Raw genomic sequence first — 20741 nt, forward strand, 5'->3', positions numbered from 1 at the left:
CGGGACTTAAATTTGAGCTCCAACTTATTCCATGTAACTGCAGGTGCCTCTTCCTTTGGGGGGTGCCCATGGAGGCGGCAGCACCTCCCAGGTGAGATGCAAAGGACCCGGACAGGAATCACAAAATCCCATAATCACAGATTGGTTTGGGCTGGAAAAGACCTTCAAGATCCTCTAAGCCAACCCCCTGTGCCATGGTCAGGTTCACACTGTCCTGATGGATTACAAGCCTCCGCCACCAACCCTTCCCAAAAATCCCTGGCAATGGCACACAAGTACAGAGCTCTCCCCCAGCAGCTGCACCCTAAGCTAGAGCAGAGCCAAACCCACAGCTCTGCTCCAAGGGCCAAAGCCAGGCCTAAATGCACACGTGGAAAAGTGATTAAAGGCTGAGGGAGCCCCAGGCCAGCTCCAGCCGAATTCCCCACGCAGCAGGCAATTAAGGAGTTCATCTGAATGACAGAGATTATTTTCCTAAGAGCAGAGTGACTGGAGGAGGCTCTGGGTACTCTGTTACACCATGGTTTGAGCTCCCGCATGGGAACTCATTAGGGAGGTTTATTAAGGGCCTGTTAAACTCACTAAAGACTCAATTAAATTTAGCACATGAAACCTATTCAAAGGGAGCTCATAACAACAAAACAGGTCAGAACTCAGACCCCAGAGCAGAGCTAAACCACAGAAATAATCCAGGGCATCAGCTGAGCTCTCCTCTCTGGCTCCCTTCCAGCTTTCAATAGGGTGAGGGCAGTTTTTCCAGTTGAAAAAGGCTGACAGGTAACCAGAAACTGAAAATTAAACTCTCAGCATCCTTATCTAGGAGATATTCCTGAAATAAGGTGCTGGCTCTTAAAGTCACAGGAAATCCTAAAAGCATCCATAGAAATGTCTGATCCTTGTCTTGATCCCACTCCTCTGGGGAGCCCCAGGCACCTCGAAATTTTGTCCTCTTCCAGCAATACCTCCCCAAAGCATCAAAGGCAAAGTTTAAGCAGCATAGGAGGGAGGAGATGAACTCAGATGTTTGCACTGGCCTAAAACTGCTTAGGAAAGCACAAGAGCCTAACCCTGCCTTGCTCCCTGCTCCTGAGAGTGTTGTTACCTCCTGTTAACTTTTAAATTAGGTGTAAGAGTGCTTAGGTCAGGCATGCCTTGACTGTGACCCCAGCCAGGCTGATGAAATGGGGTAACGACCCAGAGAAAAGGCCGGTGCATTTCATTACATTGCAAAGTTTAATTGGGAGGCGAGTAAACGCCTGATTAACCACTTCACTAATTACATTTTATCTCAAGGCAGAATGTGTTTGGGGGCACTTGGAGCTCCTGCCTTTCTCCCAGCATGGAGGGATTGGAGAGGCAGGGCTGGAATAGTTCAGAACAGAGGGGTGGAAGCTCATTTCTGATTCAGAGCACAGAGGACATATCCTGGGCTTCTCCTCCCAGGGGTCTCAATTGGGAAGGGCAAAGTTTCCCACTTTTCATTGCCACCCCAAAGGCACAGGGATGCTCAGGACCCCTCTGTCCTCTCCCCAAGCTCCCTTGTCCTCAGGGATGGGGAGACAGGATTCCCACCTGGGGCAGAATTTCCATGGTTTTGGAAGGATGCCAAGGCCACAGATTCCACTAAATACTCTGAGCTAGATGGGACCCACAAGGATTAACTCAAACACTTCAGTGAATGGCCCATCCAGGGACCAGTGTGAGGCCTTGGTGCTCCTGGCACCTTGTTCTGACCAACCGAGCCCATCTCGGGGACAGGAGCTGGGCTTTGAGCCAACGTGCTCTCAGAAAACTCCACTTTTCTCCTGGTTTTCTGGAGCTCTGATGGCAGAAAATTCTCTCCCATCCTGAAAGGCACAGGCTGGAGACTGACAAAGCTGGGGAAAAGCTCTGGAAGAGACCACACAAAGCACTGGTTTCTTACTGGTGCTGTTTTGGGATTTTTCCACGTACAGGAAATCTGCAGCACAATGAAATCCACACCTAGAGGAGATTTCAGCTTTCCTAATCCCCGTGGGACCGTGCCACAGTCACAGAGGATTCCAAGGAGCTGAGCTGCCCTTGGTGACTTAGCTGCATCCTCCAGGTGACCCAGCCACCCCCTCAGGCCCCCTCCCTCTCACCTGAGGCCAGTTTGATCTCCAGGGCTGTTCGGATCAGGGCCATCAGCGTGGAGGTGAAGTGCACAGTTAAATCCTCAGGAGAGATGGGCATGTTCATCCTCACCAGGCGCTGGGGACACACAGGGCTGGCTGTCAGTGGGGGCCAGCAGTTCCTCCCCCCACCCTCACCTGCCCCTCTCTGAACCCACAAAACACCCAGAAATACAAGCAGGAAGGAGCTTTCTGTGTGCTGAGCTGAAATTCTTCTGCACGCGGCTGTCAGCTCGTGCCCAGGATTGGGTTTGGGGTAGAACTTCAGTGATTTGCCAGCACTGCACTGCAATCCTACAGAGCTCTCCCTAAAGAAGCCAGCTTGGAGGCTCATCCCATTTCCTGACTGTCTCCAGGGGTGGCTGCAGCATCCAGACACACAGCTCATACCTGTCCCCCCTGCCAAAGAGTACGTGCCAAGGAGATAAAAACCAGAACTCCACCTCCTCCACCCTTTCCCACACTTAGTGAGTTGGCCTCGCTAAGTCCTTCACCAAAATCCTAACACAGGACAAAATGGGCCCTGGCACCACTGACTCAAGTAAGATGGTGCAAGGTCTGCATTTGCCACCCGAGGCTGCAGCTCCATCCCGAATATGGCTGTGCCTCTTCCAGGTGATCAGGATGTGAGGAAGGCACTCCCAGTGCCAATGACACTGTGAGGGCTTTGTGCAGGAGCTGTGCTGTCCCTGGAGGAGGTTGGGATGGTGGATTTTGGTCCCAGATGGAAGCACGCTTGGGAACAGCTGCTGAGTCCCGGAATGCGGCTCAAGCACCAGGTGTGGCGTGGTTGGTGACAGGTAAAGGTGACAATGTCCTTCCTGCTGGGGACACCTGGATTCTGGCTCCTATCTCCTTCCCTTCCAGTCACTGAGCTGCACAGCTCATCCACAGAGAGGAGAGAATGGATTAACATGGGTAGGACTGTAATTTCCACCCTGTTCAGCATCAGTATTTTCCAAGATCTTCAGAGCTGGGAGCAACTCATTCCCCAGCACCAGCACCTCTGGCAGGGCAAATCCATCATTCTCCTAAGCAGGGAGCACCTGAAATTGCTTTGGAAAGCTTTGACCTGCTGGCAGCAGAACAGGTCCATGCTCCAAGCCTTGCTGATAACCTCAGCATACAGCGAAAGGATGGAATTGTCCTCCTTCAGCAGCCTGATGATTCCTTAGCTTTCAGGAGCTGCTTGAAAACCTCCCTGTGTGGACCTGCATCAGACAAAGCTCTGCATTCGGTGTTTCTGTTCTCCAGAGGGATTTTCAACCCAAGAAGTCCCTGGGTGTTGATCTGCCTGAGCACAGCCTCAAAAACCCAGTGGCAGCTTGGCCTGAGCCCCTTGCTGGGGAGAGAATTTCATCCCCATCTGAAAGCTGCCTGGGCTGTTATCTACATCCCTCTGGCTGCCCAGAAACCTCCTCTTTGTTTAACACCAGCCCCAGGATGCTGTTGGAGATGCCAGCTGCCCTCACACCCCGTGGCTCTGGGTGCTGCAGCAGTGGGCACAAGCCTGGCACTGTTTTCAGACGTGCAGATTTTGGTGCAGCCTCTTTGCTGTCCGGGGGAAAATCTGCAGCAGAAACTCCTCTGCTGATGGGCATTTTCCTGCTGGTGAAGGGAACGTGGCACAGGGACCTGCTGGAGCCTCGGGCAAGGTGAGTGGCTCAGCAGGAGCCCTAACTGCTGCTCCTGTGTTTTTCCCAAACCAAGCCCTGGCTGGGGCATGAAGACTTGGCCAGGTTTTCCATGTCTGGGATAACCTCCCTGCTTAGAGAACCTTCCAACCTCAACTTCCCAGATGTATGGGTTGAGCTGCCTTAGAATCCCAGATCGGTTCAAGTTGGAGAAGACCTTAAATCCCATCACATTCCACCCCCTGCCAGGGACACCTTGCCCTATCCCAGGTTGCTCCAAGCTCTGTCCAACCTGGACCTGGACACTTCCATGCCCTCAGAGAGGGCAGGCCCCAAACCTGGCACCTTCTGCCAGCCAAGGAGACAATTTCCCCCCAGGGGGACAACGAGCAGACAGAAGGCACAAAATTCTGCTCCAGTGTAAAATCTGCTCAGAGGAGCGAAATCTCTTTGTTTATGTACTGGCAGATTTTCAGCTCTCACTGCCTCCTGCAGGGACAAGAGACCACTGTAACCACATCCCTGTCACCTAAAGTCTGGGACAAACCCTTGAGATGTCCCGGATCTCCCTCACAGCATGCCCAGAGGTTATTCCATGTCTGCCCAGGGACAGGGAAATCAAAGTCCAGCCTTTCCTCCCCTTTCAGTCAGTGACAGTAGCAAGTGCTGGCAACACCACCAGGTTTTTACTGTTCGCTCCTGTTAAAGGAAACAGGGTTTAATTCACATTCTGCCCTCAGCACACAAAAAGCTACAAAAACCATCAATGAGAGGCCACAGTTAGCAATCAGGGAGTCCCAGAATCCCACTGGAATAGGAGAGAGTTCAGGGATGCAGAGAGAAAGAAGATGCATGGAAGTGAAGAACAGGCAAACAAGGAACAATTCCCCACAGGAGAGCTCTATCCTCACAAAAAACACCACCAAAAACCACTTTGTGACTGGCACATCTCAGTCTCCCCAGCTACTTTCCAGGCTGAATTCCCAATGGATATGGATGGAGAACACAGGCCACCCACAGCTGTACAGAGCAGGGCTCCCCTCCTCAGTTTTAGCCAGGGACAGACAATTTAGGGGAAGATTTTCCAAGGGGATTCCCACTTTTGGAAATCTGGTTGAGCAAAAGCCACATTTTGCTTCAAACAGGTACCTAGAAGAGGCTCTCCCTGCCCCATCCTTGCCTTCCTCCCTGCATCTCCCTCTGCACTGGCATTTTCTCCAGCCCAGTAACCAAACTGGTCAAACAGGTAACTCTGACACCTCCAGGTCATTGGAATTCCCAACCTGAGAACCCAGCAATGAGCAGAAAGGGGGGGTTTGAGTTACTCCTCCATCAAGGATAGGCAGCTGTGATGGGATGAGTCCCTGTTGAACCTTCCAGCTGCCCATTTCTTGGCCCCCCCAAAAAAACCAAAAAAACAACAAACGAAAAAAAAAAAAACCCACATAAAATAAGAGAGAAATGCTTTAGAACCTGCAGCAGCCAAAGACAACAGGCCTCAGCTAAAGCCACCCAAGATGCCCCAAAAGCAGTGGAAATGCCTTTCTTAGATACCCATGGCTTGAGAAAATCTGTTCTTTAAATGAGTATCTGGCATGTCTGGAGAACTCCTGCTGAGGATGGAGCACTTGGAAGAAAATAATTGATTCATTTTGGATCCAAAATAGCCTTGCCACCATGCTGGGGTGTTGAGGAGGGCTCGGATGAGACATTGCTCACCCCAAATCAATGTCCCAAATCACTGTAAGCACCCAGAGGAATCAGCCAGACACTGGCACAGCCAGGAGGGATTTGATCCTTGAACATTGTCTGGTGCCATTTCCCAATGCCAGAAATGCAGCCAAAAGGCTGAAATAGCATACAAAAAGTTATATTAATATTTTTTCCTTTCAGTATTATAAAAGAACCTTATACGTAAAAATATCTCCTTGTGCACATTGTGAAATTTCAATCCTTTCCAGGCTACTTTCTAATTTTATCTGTATTTAATTCCTCTCTATTTCTAGAGGATCCATTTAAAATGAATCCAATTGAAACTGGTAACATTTCTCAAACTCACAATATTCTGCTCGACCCAAAATTTCTCCTTGAAATATTCAATCAAGATTCTTTTGATTTTCATCCTGAACCAGGCTAGAAGGAAAAAAAAAAAAACCCTCACGTTTTCTCAAAAAGTTAGGGGCAATAACATAAGCAACAAAAATTGAACCAGTTCTTAAAGGTGTACTCATTTTTTAAGAAATTAAGTTTTCCCCCATTTTTTGCTGTTTCTTCTGCCTGAAGTTGTGCTTCAAGGCTGTGTCAGAGCAGTGGCTCATGGGGGGGAAAGGAAGGGGAGGGTGTGAAAAAAAGAAAGGGGGGGGAGTGCGGAAAAAAAAAGAAGGGGGGGGAGTGCGGAAAAAAAAAGAAGGGGGGGGAGTGCGGAAAAAAAAAGAAGGGGGGGGGAGTGCGGAAAAAAAAAGAAGGGGGGGGGAGTGCGGAAAAAAAAAGAAGGGGGGGGGAGTGCGGAAAAAAAAAGAAGGGGGGGGGAGTGCGGAAAAAAAAAGAAGGGGGGGGGAGTGCGGAAAAAAAAAGAAGGGGGGGGGAGTGCGGAAAAAAAAAGAAGGGGGGGGGAGTGCGGAAAAAAAAAGAAGGGGGGGGGAGTGCGGAAAAAAAAAGAAGGGGGGGGGAGTGCGGAAAAAAAAAGAAGGGGGGGGGAGTGCGGAAAAAAAAAGAAAGGGGGGGGAGTGCGGAAAAAAAAAGAAAGGGGGGGGGAGTGCGGAAAAAAAAAGAAAGGGGGGGGAGTGCGGAAAAAAAAAAAAAGGGGGGGGGGAGTGCGGAAAAAAAAAGAAAGGGGGGGGAGTGCGGAAAAAAAAAGAAAGGGGGGGGGGAGTGCGGAAAAAAAAAGAAAGGGGGGGGGAGTGCGGAAAAAAAAAGAAAGGGGGGGGGAGTGCGGAAAAAAAAAGAAAGGGGGGGGGAGTGCGGAAAAAAAAAGAAAGGGGGGGGGAGTGCGGAAAAAAAAAGAAAGGGGGGGGGAGTGCGGAAAAAAAAAGAAAGGGGGGGGGAGTGCGGAAAAAAAAAGAAAGGGGGGGGAGTGCGGAAAAAAAAAGAAAGGGGGGGGAGTGCGGAAAAAAAAAGAAAGGGGGGGGAGTGCGGAAAAAAAAAGAAAGGGGGGGGGAGTGCGGAAAAAAAAAGAAAGGGGGGGGGAGTGCGGAAAAAAAAAGAAAGGGGGGGGAGTGCGGAAAAAAAAAGAAAGGGGGGGGAGTGCGGAAAAAAAAAGAAAGTGGGGGGGAGTGCGAAAAAAAAGAAGGGGGGGCAAAAAAAGAAAGGGGGGGGCAAAAAAAGAAAGGGGGGAACCCAAACGAAACAACAACCAACCAAAGAATCCCAGCAACAACAAAAATAACAGAACCCAAACAAACAGAATAAAAAATTCCCCAACTCTAATTTAGATAACTTCCCGCATTTCTGGAGCCCAGAAGGAAATTTTAGGAGCCCGCTGCTCCTTCCCTGCTCTGACAAAGACCGTGCCTCACTCGGGATGCGCTGGGAATCGCCAGCCACATCCCGGGGCGCTCGGGTGAATTAACGATGGGCAGCAGGAACGAGAAGGTGAAAACCTTGTCCTGACCCGCCAGGAAAAGGAGTCCCAGCCCCTCCGGGCCAGCAGCCCCCTCTCCCCCGGGTTTAATTAGCGGATTTGGAGCTCGGTAATTCAGCGCTGCTAACGAGGATTTCATTAGAGGCGGGCTCGGGAGGCCCCGGCGCTGCTTTAATTGCCAATTAACAAAGGCAGCGCTAACGAGGAGCCAAATCTCTGCCACGGGAATGAATTCCCTTTCACCTTTGCTCAGGAACTCCTTGGACAGCGGCCTAAAAAGCAGGGAAAGCGTTGGAGGAATCAGAGGGGAAATTCATCCCGGATCAAGGGTGTCTTGCTGGTCCCCAGCCTGACCCACAAAAACTTACTGCACCCTAAATCCTCTTCCCTGGCACGTTAATCCAGAGGCAGCTGGAAGAGGAGCACGCAGTGCCTGAAAAACTACTGGCACCCCAAGGGATTTGAATTATTAAGAGCACCCCGTCAGCCTCTGGGACAGGAGCTGCTCTGGGAACGATCCCCAGACGGGAATAAATTTAGGACAGTGGAGCGCTGCTGTGGGAAATGAGGTCAAGTTTGGTGAATAAATTATTTGTCATGAATAATTCACCCCGACCTAGTTGGAATGATTCTATTCTGATTTAATTCTGCTGGCTTCAGAGAGGCTTTCCATGGCCTTCATCCCTCTCACTGTGCCCTGCTCTGAGATCTTCCCAGGAATCCTAGAATCTCAGGATGGTTTGGGTTGGAAGGGACCTCAAAGCTCATCCAGTTCCACCCTCTGCCACAAGCAAGGACAGTGAGCAAATCATAAGACACCAGAGTGAAGTCAAAGAGGTTTTCTTTCCCCTTTTCATCTGATGGGGTAGAAAAGACAAAAATTCACGGAATCACAGAATCATTTAGGATGGAGAAGAGCTCTAAGATCATTGAGTCCAAACACTGATCCAGCACTGCAAGGCCACCACTGACCCATGTCTCCAAGTGCCACATCCACATCTGTAGGGTTTTAAATCCCTCCAGCAGTGGTGATTCCACCACTGCCCTGGGCAGCCTCTTCCAGGCCATGAAAACTCTCTCCATGGATAAATTCCTGCTGGTATCCACCCTGAGCCTGCCCTGGCCCAGCCTGAGGCCGTTCCCTCTGCTCCTGTCCCTGTTCCCTGGAGCAGATCCCAAATCCCCCCTGGCTGTCCCCTCCTGTCAGGGAGTTGTGCAGAGCCACAAGGTTCCCCCCTGAGCCTCCTTTTCTCCAGGCTGAGCCCCTTTCCAGCTCCCTCAGCCTCTCCTGGTGCTCCAGCCCCTTCCCCAGCTCTGTTCCCTTCCCTGGACATGCTCCAGCCCCTCAGTGCCCTTCTCACTGTGAGTGGCCCAGAACTGAAGACAGGAATTCGGGATTTTCCAGCCTCTCTCTTCCCCAGCCCAGTGTAGGATAGAGCTCCCTGATGCCCGAGCAGCACATCCCGAGGATCCCATGCACCGTGGGGAAGCAGCAAAGCCACGCACACGGAACTGCAGAGGCTGGTCAGGCTGACCAAGGAGAACAGCTGAGAAACGGGAACCAGAAAACAGCAGAAAGGAAGGACAGCAGCCAAAGAGGCTGCAAAGGGGGGAAATCCAAACAAAAACCAGTGTGGATGTACTGAGAAGGCAACGAAGACGTGGGGAAAACACACAACACCTCTGAAGAGGACTGGGGAAAATAGACATGGAAAGAAAAAGGGGGGATATGTGGGGCAAAAGAGCTTTTGCTGGACAGAACAGTCAGGGGGGTTAAAAATCAGAGGGTGAAAATAGGGCAGAGACAAAGCCCTGGCTACACCTGCAGGAGCAGGGGCTCGGTGCCCCTCTCCAGGCTCTGGGGAGAGATTTCAGTGTCCTCCTGAGTCTGTCATCACTTGGGAGTGGATGTCACATGAGTGACACCACTGGGGACGCCTGGCAGGAGCAGGGCAGGGGGAGCCACATCCCACCACAGCCACGGGGGAAGGTGCCCAGCACCAATCCATGGATGTGCTGCAGGGAGAAGTGGGAGAGGGAAAGGGCAAAAACCAGTCCTAACCCACAAGGGTTTAATTTTATCAGCAATAACTGGGTGAGATCAGCCCAAAGTGCAGCTCTAATCCATGGGGAAAATCCTGATCTTGTTTTAAATCTGTAGTTTGTAGTTCAGGGCTCTTTGATAAGGTGGGAAATTAATGTGATCATCTCCAAACTCAGAGAAATCTGATGTTCACCTAGACTGGAGCTGTTTGAACCCATCTCTGTCTGTGCTTGTGACACACAGACAAAATCCAGAGATGGGGAAAAAGGTCTTAAAAAAATCAGGAGTCTGAGTTATAAAAAAGAAGCCATTCCTATGTACCCAGGTTCTGTGGGTTTGTTCTGTAGGGACAGACAAATTAAAGGAGGTATCAGCAAATTCTCAGGGAAAAGCCTGGCTGAAGAAAAGTCTGCTATGAAAATCAGCCCAAAATCTTATTTAAAATGCCTGTTTTAACACATGATCCCTTTATCCCCTTTTGTTTTCTTCCTTTTTGATTTCTGCAAGATTTAGGGGGGGAAAAAGTTTTATCCTTCTGGGACAGCCCCAGAGCAGATCTGGTTGCCCACCTGCAAACACCTTAGTTCAGCAGGACACAGCTCTCCTACACCAATGGACCCTCACAGGTGGCAAATCCTTGGATTTCTGTGGATAATTGGTGCCTAAACTAGCTGAGACCTGGAATTTTGATGTAGTTAGGCTCCTCAAGCTCAGTTATGGTGGCCAGAAACAAATCAAATACAGCATAGCCACCTAACTGGAGAGATTTAAGGTTGTGTTTCATTTTCCTTTTATTTTAAATCCTGGTACACTGAGGAAGGATCTTGTAGGAAGATTTATGTGAATTCTTCTTGCTGCTATGTGCCCTGAATGAATCAGACCCAGGTTTGGGTCTAGCTTGAGCCTCTTCACAAAAATCTTGGGTTTACTTGGTCTCAGTGAAAAATCCCTCAGTACAAGAAGGGCTGTTGTGATGTGGATCCATTGGATGGAGTTTTGGGGTTTGGGGGTGGCTGGACTGACATTGACAGCCAAGAAATCTTGTTGGGTTTGATGGATTCTCAACCACACCAGTGATAAATGGTTCTGAGTAACCTCTCCTTCTAAACTGTGAGCTTCAGTGGTGAAAATTCCAAGGAATCACCCTGGAAATGGAAGTTTCCAAGCACCCAGAGAGGTTTTGGGAGTGAAGCCTGGCCTTAACTGGCTCTGCTCCCTTTCCACCTGGATTTCCACCCAGGCAGCAGCCTTTGGGATAGAATTCATTCTGGTGACTCAATTAAAAAGTTTTAACAAATCAACAATATGCTGGAGTGATTTCTCCATCTCCTTGTCCTAAATGTTTTCTGTTAAAGTAATTTTGTCCACAAGGGTGTTTAAGGAACCCTTCTGGTGTTGTCTCCGCTTAATTGCTTGCTCACTCCTACAATACTGCCTACTCTAATTACTCCAGTCTAATTAAGAGGAGGAAAAAACAACATTCTGTTGAAGGGTTAGTGAGACAAAGAGCCCTAGGAAGAAAAATGGGGATCTAATGGGGGGTAATTTGCTCATTAGCACAGTCCCTCCCCAAATTAACCTAAATGGAAGCAGAATGAGAGAAGAGAGAGAGAGAAACACTGATAGAGAGAAAGCAGAGACATACTTGGAAAGACAAACTGATGTGCCAGAGTTTCAAAGACCAGAAAAAAGTTACCCAGAAAAAAATTGTGTATACATATATATATATATATATAAATTAAAAAGAAAAAAAAAACAAAAAAAACCCCAGAAGATCCAAATTCTGGCTTGGAAAGCAGAGAAAGCACCAGAAAAGTCCCAAAGAACAACAGCAATGCCACAGAAACCCCACTTCAGCCACTGCACAAAAAGCTGCTGGTTGGGCAGGAGCTCCTGGGGAGGTTTTCTACCTTATAGGCAACACGAGCTGGGCATTTCTTCCCAAGGCCTAGAGGTGGGGACATGTGTCTCAGCATCTCATACATGTCTGTGTAACTGATGCGCCCGCTGGGACCACAGGGATGGAGGCAAAAGCACCAGGACACAGAAATCCAATCGGATTGAGGCGAGGAAAATGGGGAAGGGGTGGGGGAAAGGCAACACAGTGGAGCAAATGAAAAGGAGGAGAGAGAGAAAAGGGAAAGCAGACAAGAAAACAGAGATCTGGTTAATCAGATTTCTCCAGGGAACAAAACCAAACTCAAGAGATGGGGCAGGAGAAAGGTGGCTCTGCTTCCATTGCTGTGTTTGCACCCAACATCTCCTCCTCCTGCAGGGCAGCCCGTGGCCCTGGGGAATGCTGGATGTCCCCTGGGGAATGCTGGATGTCCCCTGGGGAATGCTCCATGTGAAGAAGGGGTGGCAGGGCTGGGTTTGGCTGGCTCTTGGCAGGGTGGGGATGAGGGTTCTCCCATCACTCCCCAAACCAGTCAGGTCACCATGCCAGGGGGAGCTGGGGGGCAGAGTTATGGGACAGGGTGGGAAAACAGCCCAACTTTCCTTCCAGGAAGCAGCACTTTGGGTTTGGGTGATGGGATGAGGGAGAAGCCATCATGGGGGTTTTTGCTGAGGGATGCACTGGGACTGCTCCCACTCCCACCTGAGGCTGGGATTCTGCAAATTCCTGCTCCAGCAAAAGCAGAGCCCAGCCCTGGCAGGAGGTGGCAAGGGGACCTCCCTCACTTTTGGTGGGGCTTGTTTTTCACCAAGCCAACCTCAACTGGGAATGGCAGAGGTTTGGGAAAAGTTCCTTGCTGAGGGCATCTCCCTTCAGCACACAGTGGTGGTGGTGAATAAATTCTGGCCTGAAAAACAAGGGGTGCAAAACAGCAAGGAATTCCTGCTTCACTTTTTAGTGCGTGTTGGAACTGGAAGCAGAACTGTGACAATCTCCTTTAGTTTCCCCAGTGAGCTGCCTGCTTATACAGCGTGCAAATCTCTGCTGCCTGGCACCTGAGGAGACCCAGGGATGTTATTAATTCAAGTTTAATCCCTGGAAAAGCAGGATAATGTCATCATTTCTATACCAGCAGGGAAAACCTGAGCACCCATTTAAACCTTTTCTGAGCAGGAACCTTCCCACCAGCCCAATGCCCTGACACAGTTCCTATGTAAGCTTTGATGGAGGAGGGGGAAGAGGAGGAGGGAACTCACCCAGCCCAAAATATCTATTCCTGGCCCTGGTAACTGCTGCAGATCAAATCCCACCCAGCTTTCCCTGCCCAGAGCTGATTTAAAGGCTGCTGAGAAACACAAATGGGAACTGGAGTCCGTGTCCTCCCCTGGCTCCTTCCTGCTCCCGGGCTGGGGTCTCCTCTTCCTCTGCAGAGCTCCTGAGCTCTCGATCCTCAGTCAGGTGAGGGAAACACCTGGGCTGGAGTGGAGAAGGAAAGGGAGCTCTGGACCGGTTGCATCCAGCCTTCTTCATCCTCTGTTTTCCAAGAAATTCCCTGCCTGCAACTGGGTCCCCACTGAAGCTGAATCCACCCAGGCTGGATACTCAGAAGATCTGTCCCAAATCCCCCACCTGGGCTCCCAAGCACAGTGAACTCTCCCTGTGCCATCAGCAGCTTTCCCTGGGTGTCCCCCACAGCTTAAAGACATCACTGAACCCCCAGGCCATCCCTGGCTGTGGCACCATGAAAAGCTCATCCCTCATCTCTGCCCAGATCCAATGGTTTTCCAGCTCAGGAAAGGGCAAGTTGATCATTCAACAATGCTGCAAAGCCAAACCAAAGTTGCTGCTCCCTGGAAACCTTGGGATGCCATTTCTCTCTGGAATATATTGAAGTGCTGGGATGTTTTTCCCCAGCACTTCCCACCTGGAGCTGGCAGGATGGAAGCTGGAGGGTTCCCTGTGCCATAAAACTGCCTGTCCTCAGCCAGCCAGGGTGTGGGAGAGACAGGGAAGGGATGCATGGAGGGAAGAGGAGGCAGTCACTCAATCATTCCTTGGTTCAGGCAAGGCATTGGTTATGGTACAGTTTCTTTTCTCTACTGGTTGCATTTGCAGTCGGGGGAGAGAAGAGGGGATAAAAAGAAACAGAACCAGGACTAGAGATGCTGCAGGGATCTCTGAAATTCCAAACCTTGTAGGCCACCCTATGAGGGCACTTCTTTCCTAAGCCCAGGGGTGGAGCAATTACACGTAACAAATTGTACATATCCTTATAATGAATGCGGCAACTGGAAAGGAAACACCAGAGGTTATGACAGCAAAATCCAACAGGAAACAGCTTTTCCACAGGCAAACGAGGAAGAGTCAGCTTTTCCACAGGCAAACAGGACAAGTTGGAAGGGGAAAACACGCTGAAAAGAAAAGTTAGTGAGGAAAGGAAGGAGCCACTTTAACACACAGAGAGAACTTCCAGCTGCTCACCCAACTTTGTATCCTTGGATTCTCCTCTGGGAAACCCTCAGTGCCATGTGCAAGGCTTCCCAAATGTTTGGTTTCCTTTCCCACTCGTGTTTTAATTCCCTGTGCCTGAGCATCAGCCTCCAGACTCTGCTGCCCAACACCCAGAGCCTGCAGGCCACAAAGAGCCTCTCAAATGGAATATTGCTGGGATTTTATTACAGCTCTTCAGTGGATTATTCCCAGGATTCAAATTAGCTGCTTCAAAACCTTGGGAACTTTCCCTGCCACTGTCACCCCTACATAACCCCAGCAGGGCCATTCCTGGGCAATGAGGAATTTGCTGGGAGAGGAGAAAGTGTCACCTGCAGAGCCATGTTGGGCATTGGCACTGGGAAAATCCAGCTTTCAATACCAGGAGGAGAAATCAGACTCCTCCTGGAAGCTTTATGGTCCCTCTTATTAACTCCCAACAATAATTTCAGCTAATTAAACAGCAGGATTATATTTTTCAATCTTTTTTTTTTTTGTGTAACCAACTCATAGGCAAAAAGAACTGAATTTCAAAATTACCTCTGAAGAAAACTGGGATGCTTTGACCTCCCTGCGTTTATTTTGGTGCATTCTGTAAAGAAGGCTGGAATATTTTGGGAGAACTCCTTCAATGTTGCTGCTGTTTGGGATGTGAAGAATTAAGATCTATTCAAAGCCTTTCCCAATCAAGTCCAAGCTATGAATTCAGAGGGAGAGCAAATGGAACCATGCAAGTCTTGGCTCCAGGCCTAATTGTGGGTCTAAAAGGGGTTTGGTTTAACTGAGGCACCAAGTTTACACTTTCCTTACAATTTTAGAAGGATTCTGGAAAATCAGGTTGTGGAAAATACAGCTGAACACTTCCCTGAGCTCTCCAAGAGTCCGTGGAAGGCTGGAAAACCAATCGATGCTTTACAGTGGAAGATCATGGCACAAAATTAGGACAAACAGGGATCCTTTTCCAGGTTCAGAGAATTCCAGAACGGTTTGGGGTGGAAGGACCTTAAAGTCCATCCCATTCCATCCCTGACATAGCAGGGACACCTCCCACTATCCCAGGCTGCTCCAATTCCATCCAACCCAGCCTTGGGCACTGCCAGGGGAGGAGAAGCCACAAATTTTTATTTCAATCTGATTTTCCTCAGCATTCTGTTCTCCCGGAGAGCAGAACTCCCTTGGGAGCACCTGCAGCTCCTCCTGAGTGCCCTGGGGGACAGCTGATGGCAGTGGGATGGCCAGAGTGCCATCACCACTATCTCCATGAGCTGTGCACTGGGAGAGGAATAAAACAGATAAAGAACTCACTTTCTATATGTTGAACAAATAAAAGCTCCTAGAAAACCAATTATATTTTCTTTCCCAGTTCATCCTTAAATCCTGTTTTCTCTCCTTTCTTAATTAACTCCCACCAAACCATCCTGTTCCTAATTTCTATCAGTCTTTTTTTTTTTTTTTTTTTTTTTTTGGTGAGCTCAAGGCTTTTGCCACCCCTAAATCCAGCATTTTTCCCATACTCATCCCTAGGGCATGTGGCACAGCTGGAATAACAGCTCTTAACTGCCTTTTTTACTTCCTTTTGAACGTTTTTCCCCAGGAAAGTTCCAGGGAGTTGGATTTTATAACAAAACCAAAGGTTATATGGGAAACAGAGGTAAAACCTCATATTACATTGTGTTTAAAACATTATCTGTATCATAAGAATAAAAAAATTCTGGAGCATCTTCCATTGAGGGTCTCAAGCTAAGAAAAGTGGATAAACACTATAATTCCCTTTTCCTTGGGATAATCAAGGAAGGGACCTTGGGAAAAGTGATCAGTGAGTGACCACATTTGGCTCAAATGATGGAATAATCAAATCATAAAATCAGTTGGGTTGAAAAAGACCTTCAAGATCAGAAAGGTGTTAAATCAAAATCGTTGAAAGCTCAGTTCTGGTTTAAAGTGTGAAAAGATTTTAGATTTATGGAGATTTTAGTCCTGCTTCTGAAAATGTGATTTCAGTGGAACTATTCACACTCAGTAACTTCCCACCAGAGTGAAAAGGGTACAGGGTTAGAGGAAAAAAATAGCAGAATTAGCATCTTAATATCTGACATTTTCTGCATTAGCAGCTCTGGGAGTGGAAAGGTTTGGCCTCTGAGTGACTCAGAGTTAATAGAGCGAGAAATCTTCCTGTAAACTCAGTGCTGGTGCCTCTTCTGGGTGGAAAGTTCCTGAATATAAATATTAAAAATCCACATTGATCCAAATTTTTTCCCTTGCAGGTGTGTTCCTCCTCCCACGGATGTAGAGCCAAGGCTGGTTTTTTTAAGGAGCAACCAGGCACTCCTGTTTTTTCAGCCTCATTGAGATTTTCTGGTGGGAAGGGACAGGAGTGGATTGGAAAAAGGGAAGAAGAAAAACGATTTATGCCTGCTAAATCCCCACAAAGGACGTGCTGTATCACAGAGCTGGTGGGGATGAATATCTGCCTGGAGATTACAAGCTGGTAGTAACTGTGGAGTAAATATTCAGGTTGGCAGTAGGGGTGGCTTGGAGCAGTTAAAATCCCCCACAGTTCAGAGAAATGCAGGTTTTTGGAACAAGTTTCCATTTAAAGTTAGGCTAAATCATTTAAAGTGAGATTTTAAAGCAGTTTAATTGCATCCTAGCAGGGAGTTGGAGATGTTGATTATCCAAACACTCCCTGCCTCTGTCTCTGCTGAAGGGGGGGAAAAAAAAAAGAAAAAAAAAAGAAAAAAAAAGAAAAGAAAGGAAAGATTGGAGGAGCTGGAGGCATCACAAATCCAGAGGAGAGTCACGGCAAAGGAACTCATGGGGAAGAAAAAGGGATCCAAAATTAGGAGAGCTTTAAATTAACAAAGAGTCTCCCAACGGGCAAATTCCCAAATAGAATATCAAGGGAATTATTGGGACAGAGCATCCAGCAATGAGAATAACCCTGTCACCGGGGCTGGGGTGCAGCAATACAGAAAAGCAATTTATTAAATCAGTCCTTCTTCTAGAAGTGGTCATTGGGCAGGGCCATTCCCTTAATTTTAAAAAATTCCTTAATTTAGGGTCTGTGCTGCTGCTCCAATGCCTAAGCCCAGTGTGCAGGGATCCCTGTGTCTTGGAAGAAATAAAATTTTCAAGTAAACCCCTAAAATAAACATCTCATTGTCAGTCTGTGAAAACCATCCCCTCCTTTAATCAGCTTATAAATCAGAAATATTTTATCGGAGAATATAAGAATTAAACACTTCCAAACTTTGGCCCATTTCATTTTATCCTGATTATTTTGCAATATCTTATAACCTCAACTGCAACGCCAGAGCTAAATATTACTCCAAAGGCCAAAATTCCCATGTAGAGTTTGATGTCATTACAAGGAGGCTTCCAGAAGAAAAACGTTGCGTTTAATGGGGAAAGGCTGTTTCAAAAAATCCCATCTTTTCAGGAAAACACCCGAAGGCTGAGGAACATCACATCATTCCCTGTGGGAGGGGTGGGATGATGGAAGCAGAGCCTGCAGGACCTGACTCACGTTCAGCCTGGGCTGTAGTGCAGCACTGGGGAAACCACCAAGGTGCATCTCAATTAGAAAAACGCTGCACAAATGAGATGTGAACCTCTCCCACTCCCTCAAGGCTGCCAACAGCCAGAGATTTGCGGATTTTCAGCTCCCGTTGACACGCAGGAACCAAAAGCTCCTTTTGGAAGTGCTAAATAGCTTTTCTCCAGCACCGCGTAGCCAGGCTCAGTGGATTGAGGTTGTTAATCTGTTAATTTTTGACCGAGTTTTGCTTTCAAGGAAACGCCCTTGCAGTGACACCAGGTTTGTTCCTCAGGGAATCGGAGCATTTAACACCAGTGTTACCTCAAATCCTGGAGTTGTTCCCGTTAAAACGGGCTCTGGGCGTGCCCAGGTGCAGCATTACAGCCGCAGTGTCCCCCTGTCCTACCCCGGTGTCCCCCTGTCCCACCCCGGTGTTCCCGTGTCCCCCTGTCCCTGTCCTACCCCGGTGTCCCCCTGTCCCACCCCGGTGTCCCCCTGTCCCACCCCGGTGTCCCCCTGTCCCACCCCGGTGTTCCCGTGTCCCCCTGTCCCTGTCCTACCCCGGTGTCCCCCTGTCCTACCCCGGTGTCCCCCTGTCCCACCCCGGTGTTCCCGTGTCCCCCTGTCCCTGTCCTACCCCGGTGTCCCCCTGTCCTACCCCGGTGTTCCCGTGTCCCCCAGTCCCTGTCCCATCCCGGTGTCCCCCTGTCCCACCCCGGTGTTCCCTTGTCCCCCTGTCCCTGTCCTACCCCGGTGTCCCCCTGTCCCACCCCGGTGTTCCCGTGTCCCCCTGTCCCTGTCCTACCCCGGTGTTCCCGTGTCCCCCTGTCCCTGTCCCATCCCGGTGTCCCAGCACGTACCAGGCTGCGGGATCGTACTCAGCCCACACCCGGACAAACTCGTCCAGGTGGTGCGGCCCGAGGATGGAGGAGTCCCGGGTCAGGTACTCGAAATTGTCCATGATCACAGCCACGAACAGGTTCAGCATCTGCAGGGAGGGGAAGGGAAGAGAAAGGAAAAGGAAAAGGAAAAGGAAAAGGAAAAGGAAAAGGAAAAGGAAAAGGAAAAGGAAAAGGAAAAGGAAAAGGAAAAGGGAAGGGAGGAAAGGAGAAGAGAAGAGAAGAGAAGAGAAGAGAAGAGAAGAGAAGAGAAGAGAAGAGAAGAGAAGAGAAGAGAAGAGAAGAGAAGAGAAGAGAAGAGAAGAGAAGAGAAGAGAAGAGAATGGGAAGGGAACGTTAAGAATTAAAACCTGGAAGGGGAACACGCATGATTCCCTTAACTGGATGTTTGTACAAGGAGCAGCCTCACCCCAGGAAGAAACTCTCCGAACAGAGCCTGGATCCCTGGGAATGCCACTGCTGCCTCCTCCTCTCCTGCCCACTGAAGGGGAGGGCATTTTTCTACATCCCCATCACTGGGGGTGCCTCCAGCATGATCCAGTGGATCCCAGCTGGATCAGCCCCTCTCCCTTCCCTTCTCCCCTCCAGCACAGCCCCGTGCAGGGGCTGCAGCCACTGCTCCTCCAACCAGGAGATGGAAACTCTTCCAGCACTTCCAGATCAAGGCACATCAAGACCAGAACAGCCGGAGGAAATCCCATTCTCCAGCCTAAATGTGGTATTTCAGACTCAGAACAATTGCAGCTTTCAAAGGTCTCCAGAAAGATGATGGGCAGGACACACAAAAGACTCCTGTCCCTAACAGCCGCCAAGAAGAGCCTGGAAAAGCCTCTGGCACAGAAAATTTTCCTGGTATTAAAGCCAATGGAGAAGTCACAAGGACTTCAATGGAAAAGTCACAAGGATTTCCATGGGAAAAGATCAATGTGCAGAGTGGAGAGCAGGAGGACAGCTAGGAATGGATGCTGGATAAAGCCCCAGGATCTCAAACTTTCTATTTTTTAAATATACATTTCAATTTATATTTTTCTCCCTCCTGTATATGCGTAACTTCCATTTGATATTTCTCAACCTCAATTTCAATTTATGTTTTTCTCCAGCAAATGATAGGAGGAAAATTCTGTCAAGCTGCACATCCACAAAGAGCCAGAAACACCATTCAAACCCCCTGTCTATGGGGTGATGTTGAAGAAACCATAAAAATGTGCCCTCCTGGCAAGGCTGGGGCACTGCAAAGTTTTAATTGCTCATGGGGAAGCAATGAAGTGCTGAATAGTTTTTAAAAGCTCAGTTACAGCCTTGTTCTATAGCAGTTCAGCTCCTTGGCTTTGCCTGGTTTGGGGTTTTTGCTCCTTCGAGGGCTCTCCCCTTTCCTGGTCCCATTTTCTAGGATTTTCTGGGAGTGCTGACTCGTGGACAAAGCTCACACAGAGCTGGATTTGCACGGATCTGCTCCAGCCTCCAATTCTGCTGCCACATCTTGAATGGAACAGTTGACAAACCCAGGGAAAGGACTCTGGGGAGGATTTGTTGGTGTTCTTGATTTGTTTCTTTTTGGGTTTTTGGTGGGTTTTGGGGGCTTTTGTTTTGTGCTTTTGTTTTTTTGTTTTTTTTTTTTTTTTAATAAGCTTCAGAAACAATAATACACTTGAAAACAACAATGAGAATGGCTGATGTTGGGTTAGAGTACAAGGGAAACATTTGTGTTTAAAGCCCAGAATGCTGAAGGAATCAGTAAATGGAGCATTAACTTTGGATAAGCTTTCAGGGCTGTAGGTTTTTTCATACATGCACAAGAAATAATCCACAGGCGATCAAAGGAACACCAGCAGCCACACAAAGAATTTCAGGGGAGGGAATTGAAGTTGGTGTGTCCATATCCAAAGTGCCACATGGAGCTCCTGTTCCTGCTGGAGGGGCTCTGAGGACAGCAGGAATTGGCTGCACAGAGCATTAAATGTGGGATTTTATAGCAAACCCCTGGATCTGAGCAAAGGCTTCGTGTGCTGCTTTTGGGACATCACAGAGCTTTCAGCTCACCCTGCCTGAGCTGTCATTGGGTCCCTGTCCCTGCTTTTCCATTGCTTTGGCTTTTATATTTTTCATATTTTTGTAACCCTGCAATTCTTTGGTGTATAACTCTAAACTCCATACCCAGTGTGAGCTGCTGCTTTCCCATTTTGGGCAGACACAACAATTCCTCTCCAGGCTGGGAATCAAGGACCCCTCACTGCCTCAGGCCCCCCAGAGATGGAAACAAAAGTGAGTTTTGGGGGGAGCAGATTTGGGGTAAATGACTTCATTACCTGAAGCTGTAATTGGAAGATTAACCCCCAATGTGCAAATGGACCAAACTTATAAAAGTGTGAAAACCTGTGACCCATTGTCCCTTTTGGGTGTAGCCCCTGGGGGGCTTTGTCTGCCCAAAATGTACCCGAAGGCCCTTCCATAAATAGAACTGCTTTTTATTGCCTCGATTTTGTCTGGCCTCTGTTTTTAGGTATCC

The 20741-nt window shown here is 48.7% G+C and overlaps 1 protein-coding gene across 1 annotated transcript in view; it reads right to left on the minus strand.

Annotated features, from left to right (window-relative positions):
• The window catches only part of LOC134051787 (voltage-dependent N-type calcium channel subunit alpha-1B-like), a 288493-nt gene that overhangs the window by 14254 nt on the left and 253498 nt on the right, over positions 1-20741 (minus strand). The window contains exons 38-40 of the mRNA XM_062505763.1: positions 18197-18324; positions 13500-13596; positions 2124-2232 (exon numbers count right to left, since the gene is read on the minus strand). Of these exons, the coding sequence (XP_062361747.1) occupies positions 2124-2232; positions 13500-13596; positions 18197-18324 (334 nt within the window). The remainder of the gene's footprint in view (positions 1-2123; positions 2233-13499; positions 13597-18196; positions 18325-20741) is intronic.

Source organism: Cinclus cinclus, chromosome 19 (genome assembly GCF_963662255.1).
Source record: "Cinclus cinclus chromosome 19, bCinCin1.1, whole genome shotgun sequence".
Lineage (NCBI taxonomy): Eukaryota > Metazoa > Chordata > Aves > Passeriformes > Cinclidae > Cinclus > Cinclus cinclus.